Raw genomic sequence first — 21,867 nt, 5'->3', positions numbered from 1 at the left:
TTCAGTGGAGGTACATGAGGATTTCATGACAGGCAATTGCTAGCAATCTATATGCAAATGCTGTGCATCTCTCCTAGGTATGTACTTACTAGTAAAATACCTGCTTTGCTGTACCACATTATTTCCTATAGGACTAAGTAAGATCAAATGTAATTATTTTCTTCGCCCATACTATAAATACTTCATATAGTGTTTTCAGAGTTCTGCATCTACCAAATAAATCCCAGCATGAGTATTAAATACATATTTCTTTATCTAAGTGGTGAGAATGTGATTGTTTTTGTGATAGTGACTTTTGTCTGCTTTTGCATATTTTTCTCTGAGGAAATTTTAGACTTCTCTCATGTTGTTTAATGAGCTGGCTGGTCAAGCATCTGATGCCCCAGTGGGAACTTTCAAAGTCACTGAGCACATTTTTACTTAAATCTAGCTGACATTTCTGTCTGTTTGATTTAATGTATGATTTCCATACTCGGATTACCAATCAGATGTAGCATAGTACAGTCATTCCTCTGTGCTATAAACAAGCATTCATCCAGCAGAAAAGTGGCCTTTTTGCTGTTGGTCTATGTGAAAAGACCATTTTCAGATTCTACTTGCATTTGGGGAGACTTCAGAGTCAGATTTACTTGAAAATAAAATGTATCTATAGTGAAAATTCAGAGTGTGGAATTAGTCTGTGGTATTTCCTTTTTAGCCCGTTCCAGATGCAGTGCCTTTTTCATTTGTAATCTGGTGTTAACTACACTACTACACAGCATAATACAGTATCTACAAGAGACTAATTGCTCAGTATTTTTTTCTAGAGTATACATTTTCAGATGTTGCCTTACGCATATTTTCTGTGTAGTGTTCTGAATGCTGCATTGTCTGACAAAGTTAAATGCCTTTGAAGCCTTAAAATAATTTTTAATTTAGAGGTATCTTTATTATTTGTATTTGATTTCATTCTCTTCAAAGATCTCAGAATGTTTGCCATATACGTAACTCATTTCTTGCTGTGAGGTATGCCAGTATAAGTGGTGAGAGTTTTGAACAATTGTTAATAAATTTGTTCAGTGAAAATCAAAAGTTAAATAATTTTTGTGTCTCATGGAAGGTTCAGCATTTCTCTTACTCACTCTTCTCTTCCTGCCAGTAAAAACAAACAAACAAACAAAAAAACAAAAAAAAAAACCAAAACAAAAAACAAACCAAAAAAACCAACCCACAAGCAAATGCTGAAATGGCTGTACATCAGATCGGCTCACCCATTTTGTTTCTTTTGGGCTTGCAAGCCCAATTTAGTCTTGGAATCCTGAATTTCTTGGAGATTCCTCTTCTCTGTGCTTTTGTGTGACTTTTGTTAGTAAATAATCTGATAAGTGAGTTGAAGAGGGAGCAGTCTACAGATCAGTGTTTAGGCTGACCACAATAACTCCCAAAACAGTGGTAGGTGTGCCCCACATCCCAAACTGAACCAGTTACTGAGACAGTGCATGTGTGCAGTCTTGTTATTTCTGTCAGTTTTTTAGTTCAGTATGTTGAAGTTAGCTAATAGGAATTTTAAAAAAAAGTTAAAATTAGGTTTACACTGATCTAATTATTGGATCCAGTTTTCAAAAAGATTAAATGTGCTGCATCTTCAACGTGTTATTTCCCTATATGCAGCTTGAAATAAGCAAAAATGTTTTCACAAAGCGCTTTGCAGGCTCTTTTCTGCAGTTCATCGCTGGCACACAGCCCGTGATGTGAGCTCTAGCCTGGCTTTCTCTAGCTGCCAATGTTCTCTTGTGTAGGAAGTTAGCCCAAAATAGTATGTCTTCTTACTGCCTCCTTTCAGGGCACTTTAACAATTTCTGAAAGGTCAGTAGAAACCTGTATCAATTAATGTAGCACTGTGTGTGCTCTAATGTGTACTCATACTGGCAGCGGGAAGCAGAGCTCCTTTGACTTCGAATCCTGCTGCCTTTCCCTGGGACGCTCCATGCGGCTCTGTGCTCGATCTGTAGGTGCACAGTGATTTGCTGACATCTCATGGGTCGCCACCGTCTCTGGCCCAAATTGGGTGGCTTCAAGTGCTGTCCTGGTCAGTTTGCTCTAGTAGTAGTAGTAATGTGTATGCATGTGTGCTCAGTCAGTAGCCTGGGATAACTTGACTATTCCTTCAGAATTAGCAATAGGCAGTCAAGCTCACAGTCATTTGGTCTGCTAACAAGCATATTCTCCTGCTGCTGTTCTGCTTGGTTTATAAATCAATCAAAAGATCCTAATGGTAGATAGTAACTATGTTTATGAGATGGATCCAGGAAAAAAAATCAGCAGAAGTTTCTGAGTTTTGCTTTCCTTTTTAGAGGAAAAAGAGTTTCACTGAGAGGTTTAGTGCCGGCTTGGTATCATTTAGGCAGAGTAATATATCTGAAGGAAGATTAATGGTAATTAAAGTGGCATTGGAGAACTTTGGCAAATGACAGCATCCAAGCTGGCTGTACTGATATTTTTAGAAAACTGACTTCATTGCATTCAGCATGACTCATTTATTAAGTTAGAATCAATAACTCAGCTTCTTATGGCAGTCACTGAACATGGAACAGTACATTAAGAGCGTGTTCTTACCTTTGATCAATGCTGGGATTATAAAAGTTGAACAGAATTGGTTCCATGCAGGTTCACAAGTGTCTTTGCACAAGCATGTTGTAGTTATGCAGTGGCAATGTAGCGCACCCACCTTGAACGTACGTGGGCAAAGGAGCACAGGGGCAAACCAGTCCAAAGTTTGACTTGGAACTATAATGGGAAATAAGTTTGTGGCTACTATAACATTATATCCAGAATAAATTATGCTTACTAAAAGAGTTAATTTTTCATTAAACTTCGTTATCTTGAATTTTTTTCTGATTTACCAATGGGATATTTGGGCTGTGGTTCATTGTTTCTAGCCTTCATTTGAGCACACTTCCTCCTGGTTTTTAACTTTTCATAACTTGGATAAAATTCAGATCTTCCCTCTTCAGTGATATTATGATTTGATTTGTGAGATAGTAAAGCTTTTGTCTGTTTCAATGCAACTGTATTGACCTTACTTCAGTATATTTCCTGTATTTTCCTAATTTCTGAGGTTGCTCTTGCAACTCTTCTTTGAACATTTTTTTTAATCCTTGTTGTGAGCTTTCTCCTACAGTCTATGCATTACATTTTATCCTGAGATGCACTTTTAGAATAAAAAGTTTCCCAAAAAAAGACAAAAACTTTGCATGCTTTCACAAACAGTTATGTGAGATTTTTCATTTCCTAATTATTTTTATGGAATTTCTGTCTAATCTTTTTGGATTTCTTTTCAGAGATCTCGGCTAGTTTTGCCCACTATAAGGTGTGGTTCTTTGCTTTTCTTGTGTTTTGTCTTTTGTTCTAATGACTATATCTGGGAATAATTTCACTTCTTTTCTGCAAACAGATGAGAGGAATTGGAGTATCTGTGTTACTTGCACAAGGTGGGATACAAACCTGATGAGATAGACATGAATATAAATTGTGGCAATTTTCAGAGAATATCTGTTGTGTACACACACAAATAAACTGGAGCTAACAAGTGTTTGAAATAATTTCATTATTAAATAAAGTTTGGAAGAGGCAGACTTAGAGCATTAAGTCTCTTTAGATGGCTACTTTTTCAACTTCATGATATAGCTGGCTGTATATTTCACTTTGCTCTTGGTTTGTTGTATATTCATTCTGAGAGAAAATGCTATTTGTGCTCTAGGATGCTGGCTGTTACATTGTTCAGCTCAAGAAAAAAGCGATAATAAAAGCAGACTGTGTGAAAGATGAAGAGTGAATCTGCATAAAAAATTGATCCCTGTTAAACTGAATTCTGGGCCTTCTAATATATGCTATGCTGCGTTACATCCTGGTGTACTAAATGTACTGTAGTGAATGTGTTCTTTTTGCTAGCAGATCCTTTGCTTTTCTGATTGTGGTGTAATTACTTCTTGAATACAATCATAAGAAATTGATGTAAAATGTTTTAATAGTCTGTGAACAAAATCAGTATGCAAGAGAAATTGCTTTCAAGAAAATGCAAAAAATGATTGCCAAGTGCTCATGTTTTGTCAGACACCGTTGTGTATCACTCATTCTGTAGGTACCTTGCATAGCTGAAACCTGGCTGACCTCTGTTCTTTAAAGTGCTAGCGCTCAAGTTGAGGATATGCAAAATAACGCGAACTTCAAGACAGGGTGCAATTAACAGTGACATGTGAATGTAATTTAGATAAATCTTTGAAATCTGATATTTTCCTTAGGTTGGACGTGCTGATTAATGCATTGAATTTTAAATTTGTTTTGATTTTGCTGATGTTTTTTATGATTCATCTAAATGTTTTTGTTTCTCTCAGTAACTTTTTTATGTATATGTCTGTCTCTATGGGCTTATGCTTCTTGGAGATATTTGAGACCCATCAGGAGGCCTACGTGTGTGACCTTCTATAGGGTACCTATTTTAGCAGGGGGGTTGGACTCTATGATCTCGAGGCCACTTCCAACCTTTACAATTCTCAGATCTGATTGTGGGACATTTATAATAATGATATGGTAACACAAAACTAAGCAATTTAAAATTTGTTTTTAGACTATTTAACACGAGGCTAGAATAAACTGGGTTTTATGACATTTGAGTGAAGAGTGTGCAATGTGTTTCACAACTACTTCTGATTCCAACAAACTAGTTCGATGATTGAATTGTATGGTGTAACATTTTGTCTCTGAAATTGAACTAGTCGTTAAAAATTTATCTGTTAAAGTTAAAATACTTATAGGCTGCCAAATACACAGCTTAAATCAGTTTCTTCCTCATAGATACCTAGTTACATAGTAAAATCAATTCTGTGCCTCATACATACAGTAATTACAACCAGTAGAAGAATTCAGGCTGTGTTAACTGGATCCTGCTGATATGTGGGCTACCTTTAAAATTTTGTGAAACTCACTGTCAAATTTTGTACACAAAGTCAAACATCTTCATTATGTTCCTCTGTATTACCAAATTTCCATGGCAATACTGGATCTCTCTTCCAGTAAATAGAAATGAAGGAAAATCTTATGTTCTGAAACGAAGAAAGGATTACGGACTCTGAAGCATTTATAGAATTGTATATTTATGTTCTTTTTTCAGTTTCAAATTTGTTATTATTTATTTATGTAGCCTGGATTTCCAAGCTAAAGATGTCATTGTAAGATCGAAAATTTATTTTAGATGTGGAGAGTTGGAGCTAAAAGTGCAAGGCTATTTAACAGCATATCTTTTAATGTATTTTTCATTTTCAAAACTATGAAATTGTGAAATATCTGATTCGCTAATGTACAACAACTACTTTAAAATGTGCCATCATTTTGACTGTTACTTGGTGAGTTTTAGAGCATGGTAGATTCTTGACACAAACTTTGCAGAAATGTTTGCAGAAAATGATGCTCATTAATGCTTTAAGCAAGCTAGATGAGTTTACTGAGTCAATTATTACTTTCATTTAGTTTTTTTCTAATGTTGTGCCAAGAGTGACTAGTAAAGGATTTCCTACTAGTGGAGTTCTGGTAGCAGATGCTCTGTCTTTTCCTTCTGCTAGGGGATGTAAAGATATAGAAGTTAACATTTGGGTACTTCTGACATGAATGGATCAGAAACAGTTAAAAAAACACATTCTTACAGGCTGTCTGCCAGTAGCAATCATGTTCATGACATGTTCATGACAAGTGCAACTCATGTTCATGACGTCTGAGCCATCCTTTGTCATGTCGCTAAAGGAAGCCTTTATAATGGTATTAAAAGCAATTTTTTTTTTAATTTTTTTCTTTTTTTTTTTTTTTTACAGCTATCCCTGGCAATGACCTTAGAACAAAGATCAGATGCAGTTACAAGTAAAACCTCCCATTTTCACTTGCAGTAGCAAAAAAAATTCTCTTGGTTCTCTTCAATGTTCAGCTGCATTGGGGATGAGCAGCAGAGGAAGTTGCAGAGGATATAGGAAAGGCTATACTTTCTGACTGTCCATGATAAATTTCAATGCTGTAGCATCTGGAGATCCTGTCTTGGTAATCATTGCTGATGCTATTTGGTACTGACTTTTCCTATGCAGACTTCCTCTTCTGTCTGAAGCCTTCAAATTGTTCATTTCTGAGAGTGACTGTAGAAACATCGATATGCTGGATTTACAGGGAAAATCTTAATGTATTTGCTCTGTTACACTTTGTATCCCATTTCCCTTTTAAGGTTGAGTAAGCAATGTGTATAACAATTTCAAGATGGAATATAAAGAAACACATCTGTGTAGAAATGCTGACAATTGTAAGGAAAAATCTCATAACACGAGGATACGCATACAAATACACATTTGATAACTGGCTACTGCTTTACAATAAATATTTTCTTATCTGATTTCCATTTCTGTAGGACCCAGGAAATGTCTAATGTTGTTGTGCGGAGCCAGCAGGAAGGTCATTAATGCTGTTATATTTTTAGGCCTGAATTGTCACTATCAATGATGCTGCTTCATAAAATAGAAGAAGCCATGTTTGCATGTCTCTGGGGAAAATACAGTGGTAACCACCAAATATTAACCACCATGTATGCTACATGGTCTTTATTCTTCCTCCGCGTGTGGATGATTATTTACCATAAGCTTTTGCAGGATGCAGACAGAAAAACTGCCTTTTATCATAGCTTTTCAGCAAATCGAATGTGTGGAATGAAAAAAAAACAACCAGCTTTTCGGTATCAGTGCTAATGATTTCACTTTGTGATTAGTGATTGTGAACATGAAGCTGTGGAAACTGTGAGGTCTTTGAGGTTTGTACAGTTAGAAAATTTCAGTTTCTGGAATTGCGTTTGTATACACATAAGGTACACTAACAACTCAGTAAAATACTGACACAAAGCATCTCAGGCCTAAAATATTTAAAGTCTTCCATACAGCTTAGAGAAGAAATAAAATGACTAATGTCATTTAATGTATTTTATAACATCGTGGCAATGGTAGTTCCGCTTGGTTGACCTATTTCTTACTATGGAGCTTAGTGAAGGATACTGTGTATCTGAATGCTTATTTTAATGACATAAGGGAGAAGGGTGTTGAGGTTGCTTTGGCCCTTATTTTATTTTATTTTTATTTTATTTTTATTTTATTTTTATTTCATTTTTATTTAATTAATTAATTTATTTATTTAATGTTATTTTGGATTTGGGTGGGTTTTACCTTTGAATTGACAAATGGGATTTTTTTTGTGTTTTGAAGTGGGTCACAACACTGCTAACACGCTGTCCTTTGATTGCTTTTGATTCTGAGAATATTTTCTTCTCTCAATTCCAGGTTGGGTGGGACTATATCTGCATACAAGATAGTGCCAGATGAAATAGAAGAAATCAAGGTACAGTATTACTGCCTTTCAAAACTGTTTTTTTTTTTTGCTTGGAGAATTACAAAAATGTTGTGTTAGAAAGCCACATTATTTCTTGCTTTGAAATGCCCGAAGAGTACATAGCCTGTCTTTACTATCCTGTTTGTCAAAATCTGAAGACCGAAAACAAGAATGATCATAAATATTGCTTATCTGAAAAAAAAACCCCATAACTTAAAAAATTTAAATAAAATTGAAAACTTGTTCTTTCCAGACATTTATAATCCTTGTTTTAATTGGTAAAATATGTATTCAGTAATTATTGATCTTGGTATTTCTTTATACATCCAAAACATTAAAAACTGTGCATTGAAATCTTAAAATTGTTTAATAGGAAATAGTGGTTAATACTTATTTCCTTCAGCTGTATGAATTGATGAATATCTTTACACTGCTGAAACATTTTATCATCTGCTCAATTTTAATCTAATATCACAGAATAATAAAAATAAAAACACAGATGTGATGTCTGTAGTAAAGTTTTTAGATCCATATGTAGGCATGTGAAATAGAACTTTCCTCATCTTTAGAATCGTATCTCACCCTCATTTTAAGTGGGCTTTGGCAGGATTGATGCAAAAATTTCTGTAATTCAGTGCATCTGTGTTTAGATATCTTGAAGACAGGTGCAGGACTATTGTGAACGTTAGCATAATAACAAATAAATAAATATTTAGAGTTCTGTTACTTCTGAAATCAAAACCATGACCAATTCTTTCAGTATTTTTTCTGCCTTAAAGAGGATAAAATTAAATCTTCGGTACTCAGAATCATCAAAAGCTCTTTGATTTGGAGGGATGACAGCAATGAATTTATATTCTATGCAATGTTCATTATTACAGATTTCATTTTAACTGAGTCCACTTCAGCAATTTATGTCAGTTCTTAAATGGACAGCTGTGTGGGAATTTAGCCTAAATCTGTTTAGCATGGTTTCTGTAATTGGTGCTTTATTCCTTTTAGTTGGCATTCAGTTATTCTGACCTATTGCTTGTTCATTATTATTTCATTGTGCTTTTTGTATATTTGTTTTCATCTTTGCAAAGAGATTCAGTAGTGTAAAATACAGTAAATGGAAGTGGTTGCAGAATTGTTTGGTCTGGACACAACTTCATGATATGTAAAGTTGTGAGGATTTATTCTTATTCAGTTAACATCAAACCCAATATAAGCAACTACAGTGCATCTGCTTCAAAATCAAAGCCATCACTTCATGATCAAAGTAAATATGTTTTTCTTACCTCCAAGATACATGGACTCCCTTATTTTAAATTACTAAGGGGAACATGACTTACGAGTTTAGATCCAATGTTTAGAATTGGGCAATAGAAGAGAAGAAAGAAGGTTTACAAAACTAACTGACGTTGACTGATATTTTCCTAGCTTTCAGAGAACTGTACCAAGGGTGTAAAAACAAAAATGAGAAAAAACCACAGACTTTGTCCTTTTATATATATAAAAAAAAAGGACAATAGATTTGCATTACTTGATGTTGAAGGTAGTATGTTGAGGGCTTTATTGTGCAAACTGAGTTCAGTTAATGAAGAAAAATGGAGTGCTAGGAAATAAGAAATATATTTTTTTAGGAACTCACTGAATTAGGTATGCTTGTTAGTCAGAGATTTGGGTTTTTTTCCAATTGCCTGCTAAGGAAGGAGGTCTGTTCTGATTTTCAACTCTATCTATTTAAGCTGGTGCTTAAATCCTGAAACTGTAGGGAAAAGCAAAAAGGTTACAAACCTTCATCATTGATTTCTGTTAAACCAGCATGTAAGTGTGAAGGGAAGATTGTATTGTTCTAAATCAGACCTGATAGGAAAAAAACCACTTGCATTTCTTGTTTGTGGCAGCTGTCTTGTCTTGTTCAGGTAATGCTTTTTTAGTTGTGACAGAAGTCAGCCGCCTCATCATAACTTATGTGATTGAACTTCTGAAACTGTGATACACTATATGTTTCATGTGAAAAAGGCATGGCTGGAAGATGCTGTGACACAGCAGCAGTGAGTATAATAAACAAATCTATATTGAAGTGGAAGACTGTTTATGTGCGTATTTTGAGTAGCAGCTACCAAATAGGGAGACTGACCATCCATGTGTTGAAGACAGAAGAGTCTTAACTTCAGAAATGTTCTCCAAGCAGATTAGAGTGGAAAAAGGTGAAGTAATACAAGACAAAGCAAGCGAGGTTGTTGGAATATTACATTTAGAGATGATGTAATCTTTTTCCAAGCCCAACAGTTCACAGATATTTTGTCTCAGAACTATCCCTCCCCTCTTTAAACATGAAATATTAAGAGAGTTAATTTGGTAGAATATGCAAGAAGAATAGCTCTGTTTTTATTATGTGATTTATCTTGACAGGTTGCTGAATTAAATTAAAGGAGTTTGAATAATCATGTTTTCTGATCTCAAAAAATAAATTGCTTGCTTAAATGGCAAAGGAGGATACTTTATTAGGCAGAGAACAATAATTATCATGACAAATAAATAAGTAATTTTGACAGCATTTCCATATATTCTAGAAAAGGTGGTAGATTAACCTCTTTTATAGCTCCAAATAGCTTATGAGGAAAATGAGTACAGATTTACTGATTTCACTGATGCATGTAATTACTTCTTAGGTGGGGTAGTGTTGTAAAAATAGATTCTCTCTCAGTTTGGGAAAAGGAAAAACTCTGTAAGCGTTAGTATACCTGTCAGTTGAAATATGTCGAGAGAAGTTTAAAAAGAAAAAAAGTTTCTAAATGTATTAGCAATTTCAAAAATAACCTGCATAATGTGCCTCTGAGTGTGCTTGTACGTATTTATGCATATATATGAGAGTTTACGTGTTCACATCACAATGTTCAGTAAATTTTAGTATGTTTACATTTTCCATCGTAGAGTGTTCAGAATGTAGTTATCCTTGCATTTGAGTCCATTTAAATGATTTTATTATGTGTATATTTGTACTGTGAGATCATATATTGTTTATGAATATAGAATATTGTCTATGTATGTGTGTGCATATTTCTGCGAATGAGTATTTGGTTAACGTTGGGTAAAATCAAGCTGTGTTTCCTTGTTACCAAAGATATGTAATGACTTGGATAGCTATAGACATACAAATTAGGAGTATTTATGACAGAAGAAATAGTGTGTGCCCTATCCACCCTCATGCACATTTATTAGGGTTGGGAAGAATTGAGCGGAACTAATTGCCAATGCATCTACATCAGTTTGGAACTGAATATGATGCAACTTGGGTTGCCTGTTCTTATGTCACAGATGCATGGGTTCACAAAGTGAGATCATTCAAACACTAATTGAATGAAGGTAGCCATCACAGGTTCCTCCCCCTCAGAGCTCTTCTGGAAGATAGAAATGTCTTCTATAACATGATCTTCAGGAACAGTGCTTCGGTCAGAGAAACTATCAAAGCAGGAAAACTGGAGTGGAAGCATACCTGTCATTTTTTTCATTCCTGTCATTTCTCTACATTAGTTAAAGCAATAACACTTTCAATACTTGCTGGTTTTAGAATACTGCAGGAACTGATGAAGTCATGAAGCATAAAAATCACAGCATGTTTCTGAGAAACCGTAATTGTTTGGAATTTCTTTAGACATCTGTTTTCAGCAAAATTACTTGTCCTGTAAGCAATGTTCTTCACAAACTTGAAAAAGTATATTGGCAGTTTTGAGCCTTGTTCGTTCATTGTAGTTGTATGTTGTGCCTAGAGGAGAGCTCTTCTATGCCAAATAATGTAATGTACGCGGGGACTGGAAGGCATCAGGCAACACTCGTCTTGGAGAGCATCTTTTGATTGGAGGCTTAAAAAAACAAAGAAACAAAAAACACTTTGTAGCAAACTTAACATTTCTTTATTTCTAGTTAGTGACAAACACAATACTGTTTTGCTTGCAATGATGTTTTAAGATAAAAGAGCAATTTATGACTATTATTGAGAAGAGTGTTTTTGTTTTGTATCTGTACATAGTGTTTTCATATGCAAATGGTAATGTCTTTTGGTTTACAGTTCCATGATGTGCTTTTTTTAGTTGCAGTATTCTGTCATAAATATATGATGTTGTGAAGGGTGGTTCTTCTAGAGCAAGACTTTCTGAATGACATTTCTTAGAAATATTTGATTTGCTTGAATTTGCAAGTCAACAGCAGAGACAAATATAAATGCTTCCCCATATATTTTTCATGTAGGATTGCATGCCTCTTACTGTCTTCTCAACACCATAAATGAATGTGACAGCAAGTGTCAAAAAGTAAAACACATTGGCAATGAATTTCATTCTTGTAATACTTAAGCTCTGAAACAGATATTTTAGTGTAGAGAACGAGATTAGACTGTTATTTCTTCTGGTGGTAAATTTTGAGTAATCTTTTTTTAGAACTGTTTTTTATTATTGGTTGTAAATGTAAAGTACTTATGGGCAAAGATTGGATTTGTTTTAAGTCCATTTGTCCACTCTTTCACACAGAGATATGCTTTATACTCATCAGGGAACACCTGTAATTTTACTCCAGTTGATCTTCAAATGAAAGCATATATGCACGATGTCTTAAAGGCTACATTCAAAGGCTTTTTCCCAGAGTAATGATCGTTCTCTTTTCTTAGAAGCATTTCCTTATTGGTCTAATATGAGAAAAGTTCAATTCTTAAAGGTCAGTTACTTTAGATGACCAATGAATTCTTGAGGTTTTAATTTCCCACGTGATCATATTAATGAACTTATGAAGAAAGCAGATTCAGTGTTAGTGCCAACTGCCTTTCAGAGCAAGGATGGACTTCAATTAAAAAAAAAAAAAAGTTATTTGAAATGATTGCAAATAGAATCTGTCTATCCAGAGGCATTCTCTGAGATCTGCTTTGTAGACCCCATGGCATCACATGCCTACATAATATTGTATGCTATAATCTTTCTAATATTCTGATAGGAGTAGCTGATGAAACTTATGCAAACTGTGTGCAGACAAAAGACATTGGCCATGATGCCTCAAAGCATTGTCATGTTTGTTGATATGTGGAAAAATAAGTAGCAATTTGACAGCAAGTGTGTTTTTGCTGTCCTGTGTTACTGGATACCGGCTTAGAATCTGGACTTTAAATGCCAGGCTTGGCTGGGGTACTGGAACTGTAGTCCAGGCACGCTCTTGATCCAATGCAATATGAGTGTTTCCCCAGAGTACCACTTCTATTGCGGCAGGGTCAGACTTCTTTCCTTGTTGTTGTTATTTTCAGTCATTGTGGATATCAGCTTTGACTCTTGGATTTTTTCTTCTCCTCTGGTAGGATTGAGACTTTTTGATCAAAGAAGAACATGACTGTTCTCCATGTTCAGTTATTTCTACCTTGAGGTTTTGTTTAGAAGGTGCTTAGGGAGCACTCAAAGGGCTTAATTTACAGGAATTAAGTCTGTTTCTTTAATTGTCTGTGGAATATGGATATTCATGGCTTTCATAGATCTCTCAACTAAAAAATCATATGTACGAAAGTAATGTAAATGCAGAGATGACCAAGGTCTGTGTAACAGTTCCTTTATTGTAGGGCAAAAGGTTTCAGCTCTGCCCTTGTGGATGTTCCTGATATTTGTTGGGATTTCTTTTAGGCTCATGGAGTTGCTGCCACTATCACTATTATTGACATATTCCATTTTTCCCCTTTACCTTACTGTACTGTCTGAGAGAGATGTATGATGTAAACGCAGCAAATGAGGGAAGTTGAGCATCCATTCCTTTCGGCATCTAGTGCTGAGGAAGATTATCAACTCTTTATGTTACTTGGAAGGCAGCAGATATTTAGGGATGGCCCGAATTTCTTTACATCTCTTAGTGATTGAGCTCTGATCACTGTTGTGACTGGAGTGTGTATCAAGCACTCTTCTGCTTTTCTGCCAAGGTCTCCACAGCCTAGTGCTCTAGACTAAGTGGACTAAGTATACTCACTAACTTCCTACATGAAGATATGGATTACCACTTGTTTTTCTGCTGTCCTCATTTTGCATTTCACAGACACTCCTTGGAGACCTCATGGCTCCAGACATGAAATTGAAATGACATATCATCTTTTTAGCAATATTATTGTTTACTTTCCAAAGCAAGCAAAACAGTTCTTTAGTTCTGTAATGAGAGAAGTGTCTCTAGGATGAAAGAGAAAGAATAGCTGAAACTTACTCGACCAGACAAATCAGGATACTGATGACATTTCGAGCCTTTCTGGTTAGTCAAAACTTATGCATTCTCACTACTGTTGCCCTTATGAGAAGAGATTAATGTTCCTCAGATGGTTCACTGCTAAGGTTCTGTTTGCCTATTAAAACTTTCTTAGAAATAAACATTAGAAATGAGAAACAAACAGCAAGAGTTAATACTCTTGTTCACAAATCACTTCTTGTTTTTCAGCAAGCTTAAATTAAAAAAGAAATCTTTGCTTTTCTCTGTGACTGTAGTAACCAATTTTCTCTGAATTTTCTCCTGGCTTTCTTTTGTTTTTGGTTTTTGCTATATACATATCTCTGTATATATCACTCTGTATCATCACCTGAAACCTACTTAGGTTTTGAGGCATTTTTTGTGTGGGATTGGTTTGTTTTGTTTTGTTCTTCTTTTTTTTTTTTTTTTTTTTGAGACATTTTCTTGTTCTTCTCATAAGATCCATTGTAGTGGGTAGTGCTTTCTGTAGCTTCTGTTCTCACTCCTCTCAAGTAGGATCTCACTTAGACTGAATGAGACGAGAAAACATGGATTAGCTTCATTAAACATGAGATTGCTTTTGGCAAGTAAAACAATCTTAAATAAAAGCCCTTGTCATTTTCCATGTGGCCTAGTTTCCATGTTACATTAAGTTTTGTTTCATTATATTTGCCCCATAAGAATGTATTCCGGTTACTCTGTTTTAGAGATCTATCAAACAAATGTAATGCTATTTTATCACAGCTGGTTGTATTATTGGGTTGGTTAGGGGTTTGAACAAGTCTAAGGGAGATCTAAGGCATGATTTTTTTTATTTATTTATTTATTTTTTTTTGCAGTAAGTAGTTTTCTCTTAAATTCTTTATTTTGGGATTGCCAAAAGAGATGAGTGTTGGTACTGTGTATGTACATATGTGTATTCATATATATATATACACATATATACATTTATATATATATACATATATATATATGAAAAAAGGGAGAACAGTTGTTTATTAAAAGGAGCTTTCATGTTCTACAGCTGTTTAAAGATGGTCTCATAATGGTTTCACAGTGAATTATAGAAGTTATTAGATTTAGAGAAATTGAGTGTAGTTAAGTACGTTGAAATATTCAATAACTGAATTATAAAACATCTAAAGCAATTAAGCAGAATTCAATGTTGTGATGTGTATAGAAGGTGTGAAAAATCCTGAATTTGCATATAGAATAGCAGGTATTGGTTGGATTACTGCAATCAAGGAATGAGGTCTGAGAATTGTGTTAGTGTGCTTAGTATTAGTTCAGTGTTCAGGAGCAATTGGAAAAAAAAATGTGAGTTATGAGGAAAGGAACAGATATCAGGACGTCACACCTTATCTGTTATCTGTGAGCCTCTTGTGTCCCACCATATGCAATGGTGTGTGGAACTGTGAGCCCTCAGTCGCAACAATGACACAGTAGGGCTAAAATGATTTAGCGTCAAGGTGTAAGAATGATCTAATTTATAGCACCACTTGCATATGAAGAATGGATAAAGACAATGAAACTGATATGTTAACAAATGAACAAGAAGTGGTTCCTTTCTAGACTTATTGCAAATTTTAAATAACCTCTCGTCCTTGATTTATGCAAATTGTAAGACTGAAAGCAGATATTCAAACTTTCACTGTATATATTCTATTGGTTGATAATTTACTTATTTTAAGGCAGTAAAGAATGAAATTCTTAATAATAGGTTTTACCTAAGATTGCTGAAGTTGAAACCTTACTTCATCATAACACAGCAGTCATTTCTTCTTCAGAAACTGGTTTGATTGATTGTATTTTTTCAGAAGAAAAAAAAAAGATACATAGCTGATAGACTACAGAAAATTCAGCTAAAATAGTGGAGTTTATTTTGCTTCCATAGAATGCTTTGTGTCTAGGTTCTTTTTTATCTTATGTTTTAATGACTTGATAGGAAAAATATGTTAGGAAGACACTAAGGATGACATGTGCCTCCCTGTGGTATGCAAACCTGCAATCTGTATTAAGGTAGTGATGCTTAATATTTGAATATGTTTATACCTAATTAAATGTCTCTGATGATTACAATTTTTGTGATACCTTAATCCTACTTACCATTATTTACCCTATCATCACATTTCTAATCCACTGACTAAAACAGCAGAGGAAAAACCTAAACTTCTTGAAATTTTCATAAAAGAACTGGGTAAAATTGATTATAATATAAACCAGATGTGGTAAACCGTGTCGCTAGAGGCATTTTGTTTGCTCAGATGCCATAGATGGATATAGATGAGATTTCATACAGATGAAGCTATATTTGAGAATGTACATAAAATGGAAAGATTTAAATGAATTCTCTGTGTTATTGAGTATGCTAGAGAAGTGTCTCATCTCACCTCTGATAGTACAACAGAGTTCGAAAGTTGACTTTACTGATCTGCTAGGCTTACACACATTGATTTCTTTTAGCTAAACAAAATCAGTGCAAGAAATGTGGAGTTGTAGTTTGAAATGCTTTCCTTAGCCCTAGCCATCAAATTCGCACTGCCAAGAACTGTATGTTTATCTTGGGCTGTGTCAAGTTATCATTTCCTGCAAATAGATGCAACTCTATATAGTAAAGCATCTGCTGCTGGGAAGTCAACATTTATATTGGATTCAGTATGTTTCATTTGAAACAACTTCGAGTATGATTCTGTGAACTGTGTGTCTTTTAGCAGCTGGAGTGGATTACGTATGCTTTTGAAGTTCATCTTCCAAATAAGTTTAACCTGAAAAGATTCCAGTTAGTATATTTAAAGCCTACTTTGTGATATGAACCAAAGTCTGGGAAGCAGGCAGCTGTCAAAGGTATACAGCTGTTTTGGACTAGCAAGCTGTAGTAGTAGACGTGTCCTCAGCCTCCAGGACATATATTCTCATACTACAATATATTAAAGTTACAGATAATCAGAGATTCGTAATATAGTGCCATCATTCCCAATGCACTGTACTGCCTAAGCTTCATATTTAAGAGTGCCCAGCCATGCTGGCAGCCTGTCTCAAACAAAATGATAGTGTAGACCAACGATGTCCAAACTTATTTGATGTGCACTCATAGTAGTAAAACATTTGTGAACATGCACCCCCAGTACGTGTATGTTTATTTATCTTTAAATTTATACACATCTGCTCTTAAAGTTCTAATATTTTCTTCCTGCATGCTAGTGGATCATCTTGTGTGTCTCATAGAGTGCATGCAGCCCAGATTGGAAATCGCTAACCTCAGTTGTTGAAATAATTTAGTGGTTCAGGGGGCATCACAACAGTGAGCAATGAAAATGGCCATGATTCTTTTTAGCTGGTTTCTAGATTGTTCAGTACTAATTACTCTACAGATGACAGGATTCTTAAGAGTCATTTTGGATTCTCCCCCACTTTTGTTTTACATACATCAAGAGTTTCAAGTCAAGTTAGTTATTGTACTGCCATTCTGGTCATAAATTTCTGAATATCACCCAGCATTCAATATTTCAGGTGAGGTGTTTACAGAATTTCAGAAAAAAAATAAATGCAGAGGCGTTACTTGGACATGAGTACCTATTTTGCTGAACATTCTCTTGATGATAATGGGTTGAAAGGATCCAGATAAAATTTGCAGGCTGAAAGGAATATAATCAACTCTTATAACGAAAGCATATAGCAGGTTAAAAAGCAAACAAACAAATAAAAAACCACAAGTTTCTCAAAAACATCCCACATTTATTTTGTGAGATATAAAACCTTATTGTGTTAATAAATGTTGTTAACCACCATATTTTATCTGATTGGCCAGTGTATGTTAGTTTGTGGCATGATTTCTCTTCTTATGGCTTATACTTATGGCTATAAGCCTATATGGCTTATACTTAGGGGAGTTAAGAATGATGTCACAGGGTGAGAAGCCCGACACAAGTGTAGGGAGCAGTTATTGCTTGCAATGAATGGGCCTATTTTGAGTGCAGGCATCAGGTGCCTAAGGAAGTGAGATCAGACTGTTCAATTATCTCAGAGAATTATGGTTGTAACAAAAGCCAGTTATTTTTGCCACCAGTTGTGGAGACATCACTTCTTATGTATTTGATTAGATGACAGTAAAATCATATATTTTGCAATAAGATTAAGCAGATCGCTAAGAGAATGCTCTGATATTAGAATGCATTTGATGTAGCTTGCTGTGGCTAAAGTCTGAATATTTGCTTTTTTGGAATATCTTTGAAAGTGTTTCCTAGCATGTGTCTCCCTAGGCAAGAAACATGATATGCTTCAAGTTAAACACTCACAGAAGGTTGAAACCGAACATTTCTTTTTTTCAGTATTTTTGTTCTTGAGCTTTTCATACATTCTTTTTCTGCATACCCCTGTGATAACATAGCTAGCATTTTGATTTTATTTTCTGTGACAGCATTTCTGTACCTCTGAATTATCAGTAGATTTTCCGAAATGATGTGACTTCACTGTCTGTAAAGTAATGTATAAAGAAGAGAATGCCACTGAGTCATCAGAGCTCAGTAAAGGTGCAGTGGTTGCAGAGTTTTACTTTTTAAAATATTTTCACATAAAAAATATGCAAGGATTTCTAGGACTGTTCTGTCAGAAATGTTTGCATTCAATTTCAGATGCCTCATCATTGTGACAAACTTAGGTGGAGTGTTAAGATTACAAAGACAACATTTGCTTGTAACATTTCTGCACAGACTGCCATTTCTGTTTCCTGTTGTTATTTATCATCTGCTTTGTTACTGTTATGTTCTGTCAAAATAGCCTTGTATTTCAAGATTAGGAATATTCTAACAGTTTCAACGTCTTGCTTTGTTAGTATGATGATATAAACCACTGTACTAAATGCAAATGGTCTGCTTGGCTGTGGAAACTGTACTGCTTAGTACTGTCATTTGAAAAGCTGCTTCTGCATTTTTACCAGTGAAGTGGTCATGGTAGTTGAATCTTATTTGAAAAAATGAGGATTACCTGACATTTGCCTTGAAAATGAAGCTGTATGTCTGAGGATATCTTATAAGAAAATAGCTTAGCATCAAGATGTAAAATTCTTGTCCTTTTTTGACAAAAATAGAAAACAATTCCTTATGTATTTGGGGCAATTTATTACCTTAATAAAAATTTATAGGGAATAATGCTATATGGTAAGAGGCAAAGTGTAAAAATAAAAAGCAAGTGTCATTTGGGACACTGAAGCTAATGCTTTAGTTTTATCGAGTACCTTTAGGCTGTAAAAGACAACAGACATTTGTCCTCGGGCTGATTTGAAGGAAAGATGCTTAAGCTTAAAATGAGAACTGAAGAGAATTGCTTTACATACAAAAGCTTAATATGTCTCTAAATATTGTGCAGAACTATGAATGCTTCTTTAGGTGACAAAACCGAGGGGATGACAGTGTTTCAAAAACGAAAAAATATACACTGCATGTGTAGTTCAAGTTTTATATTCATTATGTCCTGTCTGTTGGTTTCTGAAATCTAGAAATAGAAATCAGCAAAGATGGGATGTGACAAAGCCTTCTTTGCATACATAGCTGGAAAGTACTCAGGACAAGCACAGATTCTCACTGTGCAACCAGTAATTGATGTGCAGGCATGAAGCATTAATCATAATGGCACACTTCCCTACTTTTGCCATTTTACCTTAAATAAAATTTCAGAGATATATCTCATATTTTTAAGTACCCATGCACTTTTATGGTATATTCTCATATTTAACATTTTTTTTTAAAGTAGCTTATATTTTAGTATGCTGTCAGTGTATATGCTCAGAATATTTTGTAACTTAGTATTTTTTTAATAATGTTAGTGAACTCACATAAAGTCCTCCATTAGGAGAAGTAGCAAAGGCATAATCTTAACACCAAAACTTGACCTAATTATGTTGCAGTTCTTCTCAAAGGATGGCAATCTCATATACAAACTGAAAAATAAGGTGGAAAAACAAGGCTTTTCCTCTTAGGTAGAATAAACAGTTAATGTCAGACTAGTGTTTGTTGAAAACATTTTTAAAGTCACTCTGTTTGCTAGATCTCTACCAATGAAAACAAAACTGGGCATGTTAGGCCATGCATACTGCCTTCGGAGGATGGTTAAATAGTAGCAAAAGAAAGCTGAAGGAAATATTTGTATTTGTCCTTATAATGATTTTGAGTATGTTTGAAACATGGAATAAATGAATGATCAACTGTCTTCAACTTTTATCCCTTTTTATGATCTTAGTATACTAAGAATATGTTCTGTCATCAATAGGTGCAACCTAATTCATCAGAGTTAACAAACCAGATTCTTGTTTTTCTCTGCATGCATAATATGTTTTATTTAAGTCATTTCAGCTTCCAGGTTTCAAAATCAGGAATAAGATGCAGTGCCTCAAGCATTATTTGTCAGGGAGTTTCATGGAATCAAGGATTCAATGATTCTATGAAATATTCTGTTCATTTTGTAGACAGCATAAAGCAAATAGAAAGTAAAACCAGCAAAATTAGTTTAAAATTGAAACTGCAGTATAAGCAGTCTCTCTGCTGTCCCTTGTAGGAAAGATTAACTTAAAATGGTTCTCACATTGGTGCTGATTCTCTTTAACAAAAGTTTCCATGAGAATCTGGTTTACCTCTCTCTGTTGTCTTTGATAACTAACAGTGAACAGAAAGTAACATCCAGAGTCTGCAAAAGAATTAAACATTTTCTTATCAAAGCTAAGACAGACATTCAAATCAATCCAAAGAAAAGAGTTTACTGATGGAAAATTTTCTAGAAGTAGATCAGTGAGAAATTCAGTATTCCCCCACAAAAGTATCATTCTAATAAACGATAATAAAGGGCTGAAGTCTGCTTAATGTTAGCCTGCACTTACTTCTTGTGCAAAACAGTATCATTTTGCCAGTACTGTAAATGTGGATGGCCGCATGGTAACTTGTTATAACCTTCAATCCAATATATTTAGAAGAAATGGCAATCTATTTGTCAGTGAACTTCACTTATATCATGACTATTACATTTTTCTTCTCTACAGATGTTCAAAGCCACAGTATATCAAACTCAAACTTCCCAATATCCAAAGAATGGAATAGAGAAGCAGGTGTTCTTATTAGTAACATTATTTGTGTAGAGACTGATGCACTGCTAATTCCAGTGAAATATATTTGCTACAGCCAATGCTCTTATGATAACATAGAGCTATTTTGAAATGGGGGTGACAGACCAAAAATGTATAGAATGTTTTTGTAGTTAGAAGTGACAGCTGTAACAGCACTTAGAGAATTAATAGACTACTAATGATCTCTGACTTTTATGAGACAATAGCTACAGTGGCTTGGAAATCGGCTCCATATTTTAGATTTGATCAGTAGTGGTGATTACAGCTGCAAAATTAGAAGTCCTAAATGGACAATGTATCGAATACTGCACCTAGTTTCACAGGTGCAAGTGTAAAAGCTCTTGAAATTACATTTCTTTGGAATTCAGAGTTTTATGCTACGCTTGGTCCTAAGTCACACATTTTTAACTCTTAAGAAAAGAACCTCAATCTTTTTTTAACGTGTTCTAATACAAGAGATAATACTAGGCCTGTAAAGATAACTCTTAAAGGATATAAAGGACTTAATAATTGCAGGAAAGAAGCACAGACTTCTCCTGCTATAGAATCAGAAGTGCCAGCACTGAAATAACAAGGGGATTCAAAGTGTTTGTTTGTTCTGCACTGTGCAGGGGAAGACAGAGAAAGAGAGAGAGGGAGAGAGAGAGAGAAATGATACAGGCTTCTTTGTGGATCTCTCTAAAAAGGCCCACAACAAATGGCTTGTAAAATATTTGCTTTCACAAGTCAGAATAGATAGGAAATTTTACTTCGCTTCAGATGCTGGGAACCCTATGCTATGTCTGTGAAGCACCGGATGAATCTCCAGATGGATTTCTTCATGGCAAAGTGCTCTGATTTCATCTGTGGGTAGAAGTTTCTCCTTTTAGATCCTTTGAGCTACTGTATTTTTTTCTTCCAGGCAGGTAACTATGCATAAAGGATGTCCTCTTTAACACTTGCCACATTAGTAGCAAGGCCAGGGTGATGGTGTGACCTTCTGCACCCAGCGAGAGCTGCCTGTGGGCTCCTCTGGTACTGTGAGCTGTTGAGCTTCCCTTCAGCCAGAGGATCAGAGGATTCCCTTCAGCAGCGTCACCCAGGCCCAAATGCAGTGCTGGACACAGCAGAGCTCTCCGTCTGCCTGTGCGGATAACTGTTAGGTA

The 21,867-nt window shown here is 35.0% G+C and overlaps 1 protein-coding gene across 8 annotated transcripts in view; it reads left to right on the top strand.

Moving 5' to 3' along the window:
- The window catches only part of GPHN (gephyrin), a gene marked incomplete at both ends in the record, with an annotated part of 263,234 nt that overhangs the window by 100,401 nt on the left and 140,966 nt on the right, over positions 1-21,867 (top strand). For all 8 annotated transcript variants that reach the window (XM_079537527.1, XM_079537524.1, XM_079537525.1 and 5 more), the window contains one exon: positions 7,338-7,395. In XM_079537527.1, coding sequence (XP_079393653.1) covers positions 7,338-7,395 — 58 coding nt within the window. The remainder of the gene's footprint in view (positions 1-7,337; positions 7,396-21,867) is intronic.

The sequence above is a fragment of the Tetrao urogallus genome, assembly GCF_951394365.1.
Source record: "Tetrao urogallus genome assembly, chromosome: 6".
Taxonomy (NCBI): Eukaryota; Metazoa; Chordata; class Aves; order Galliformes; family Phasianidae; genus Tetrao; species Tetrao urogallus.
This window is presented reverse-complemented; position numbering and strand designations above follow the sequence as displayed.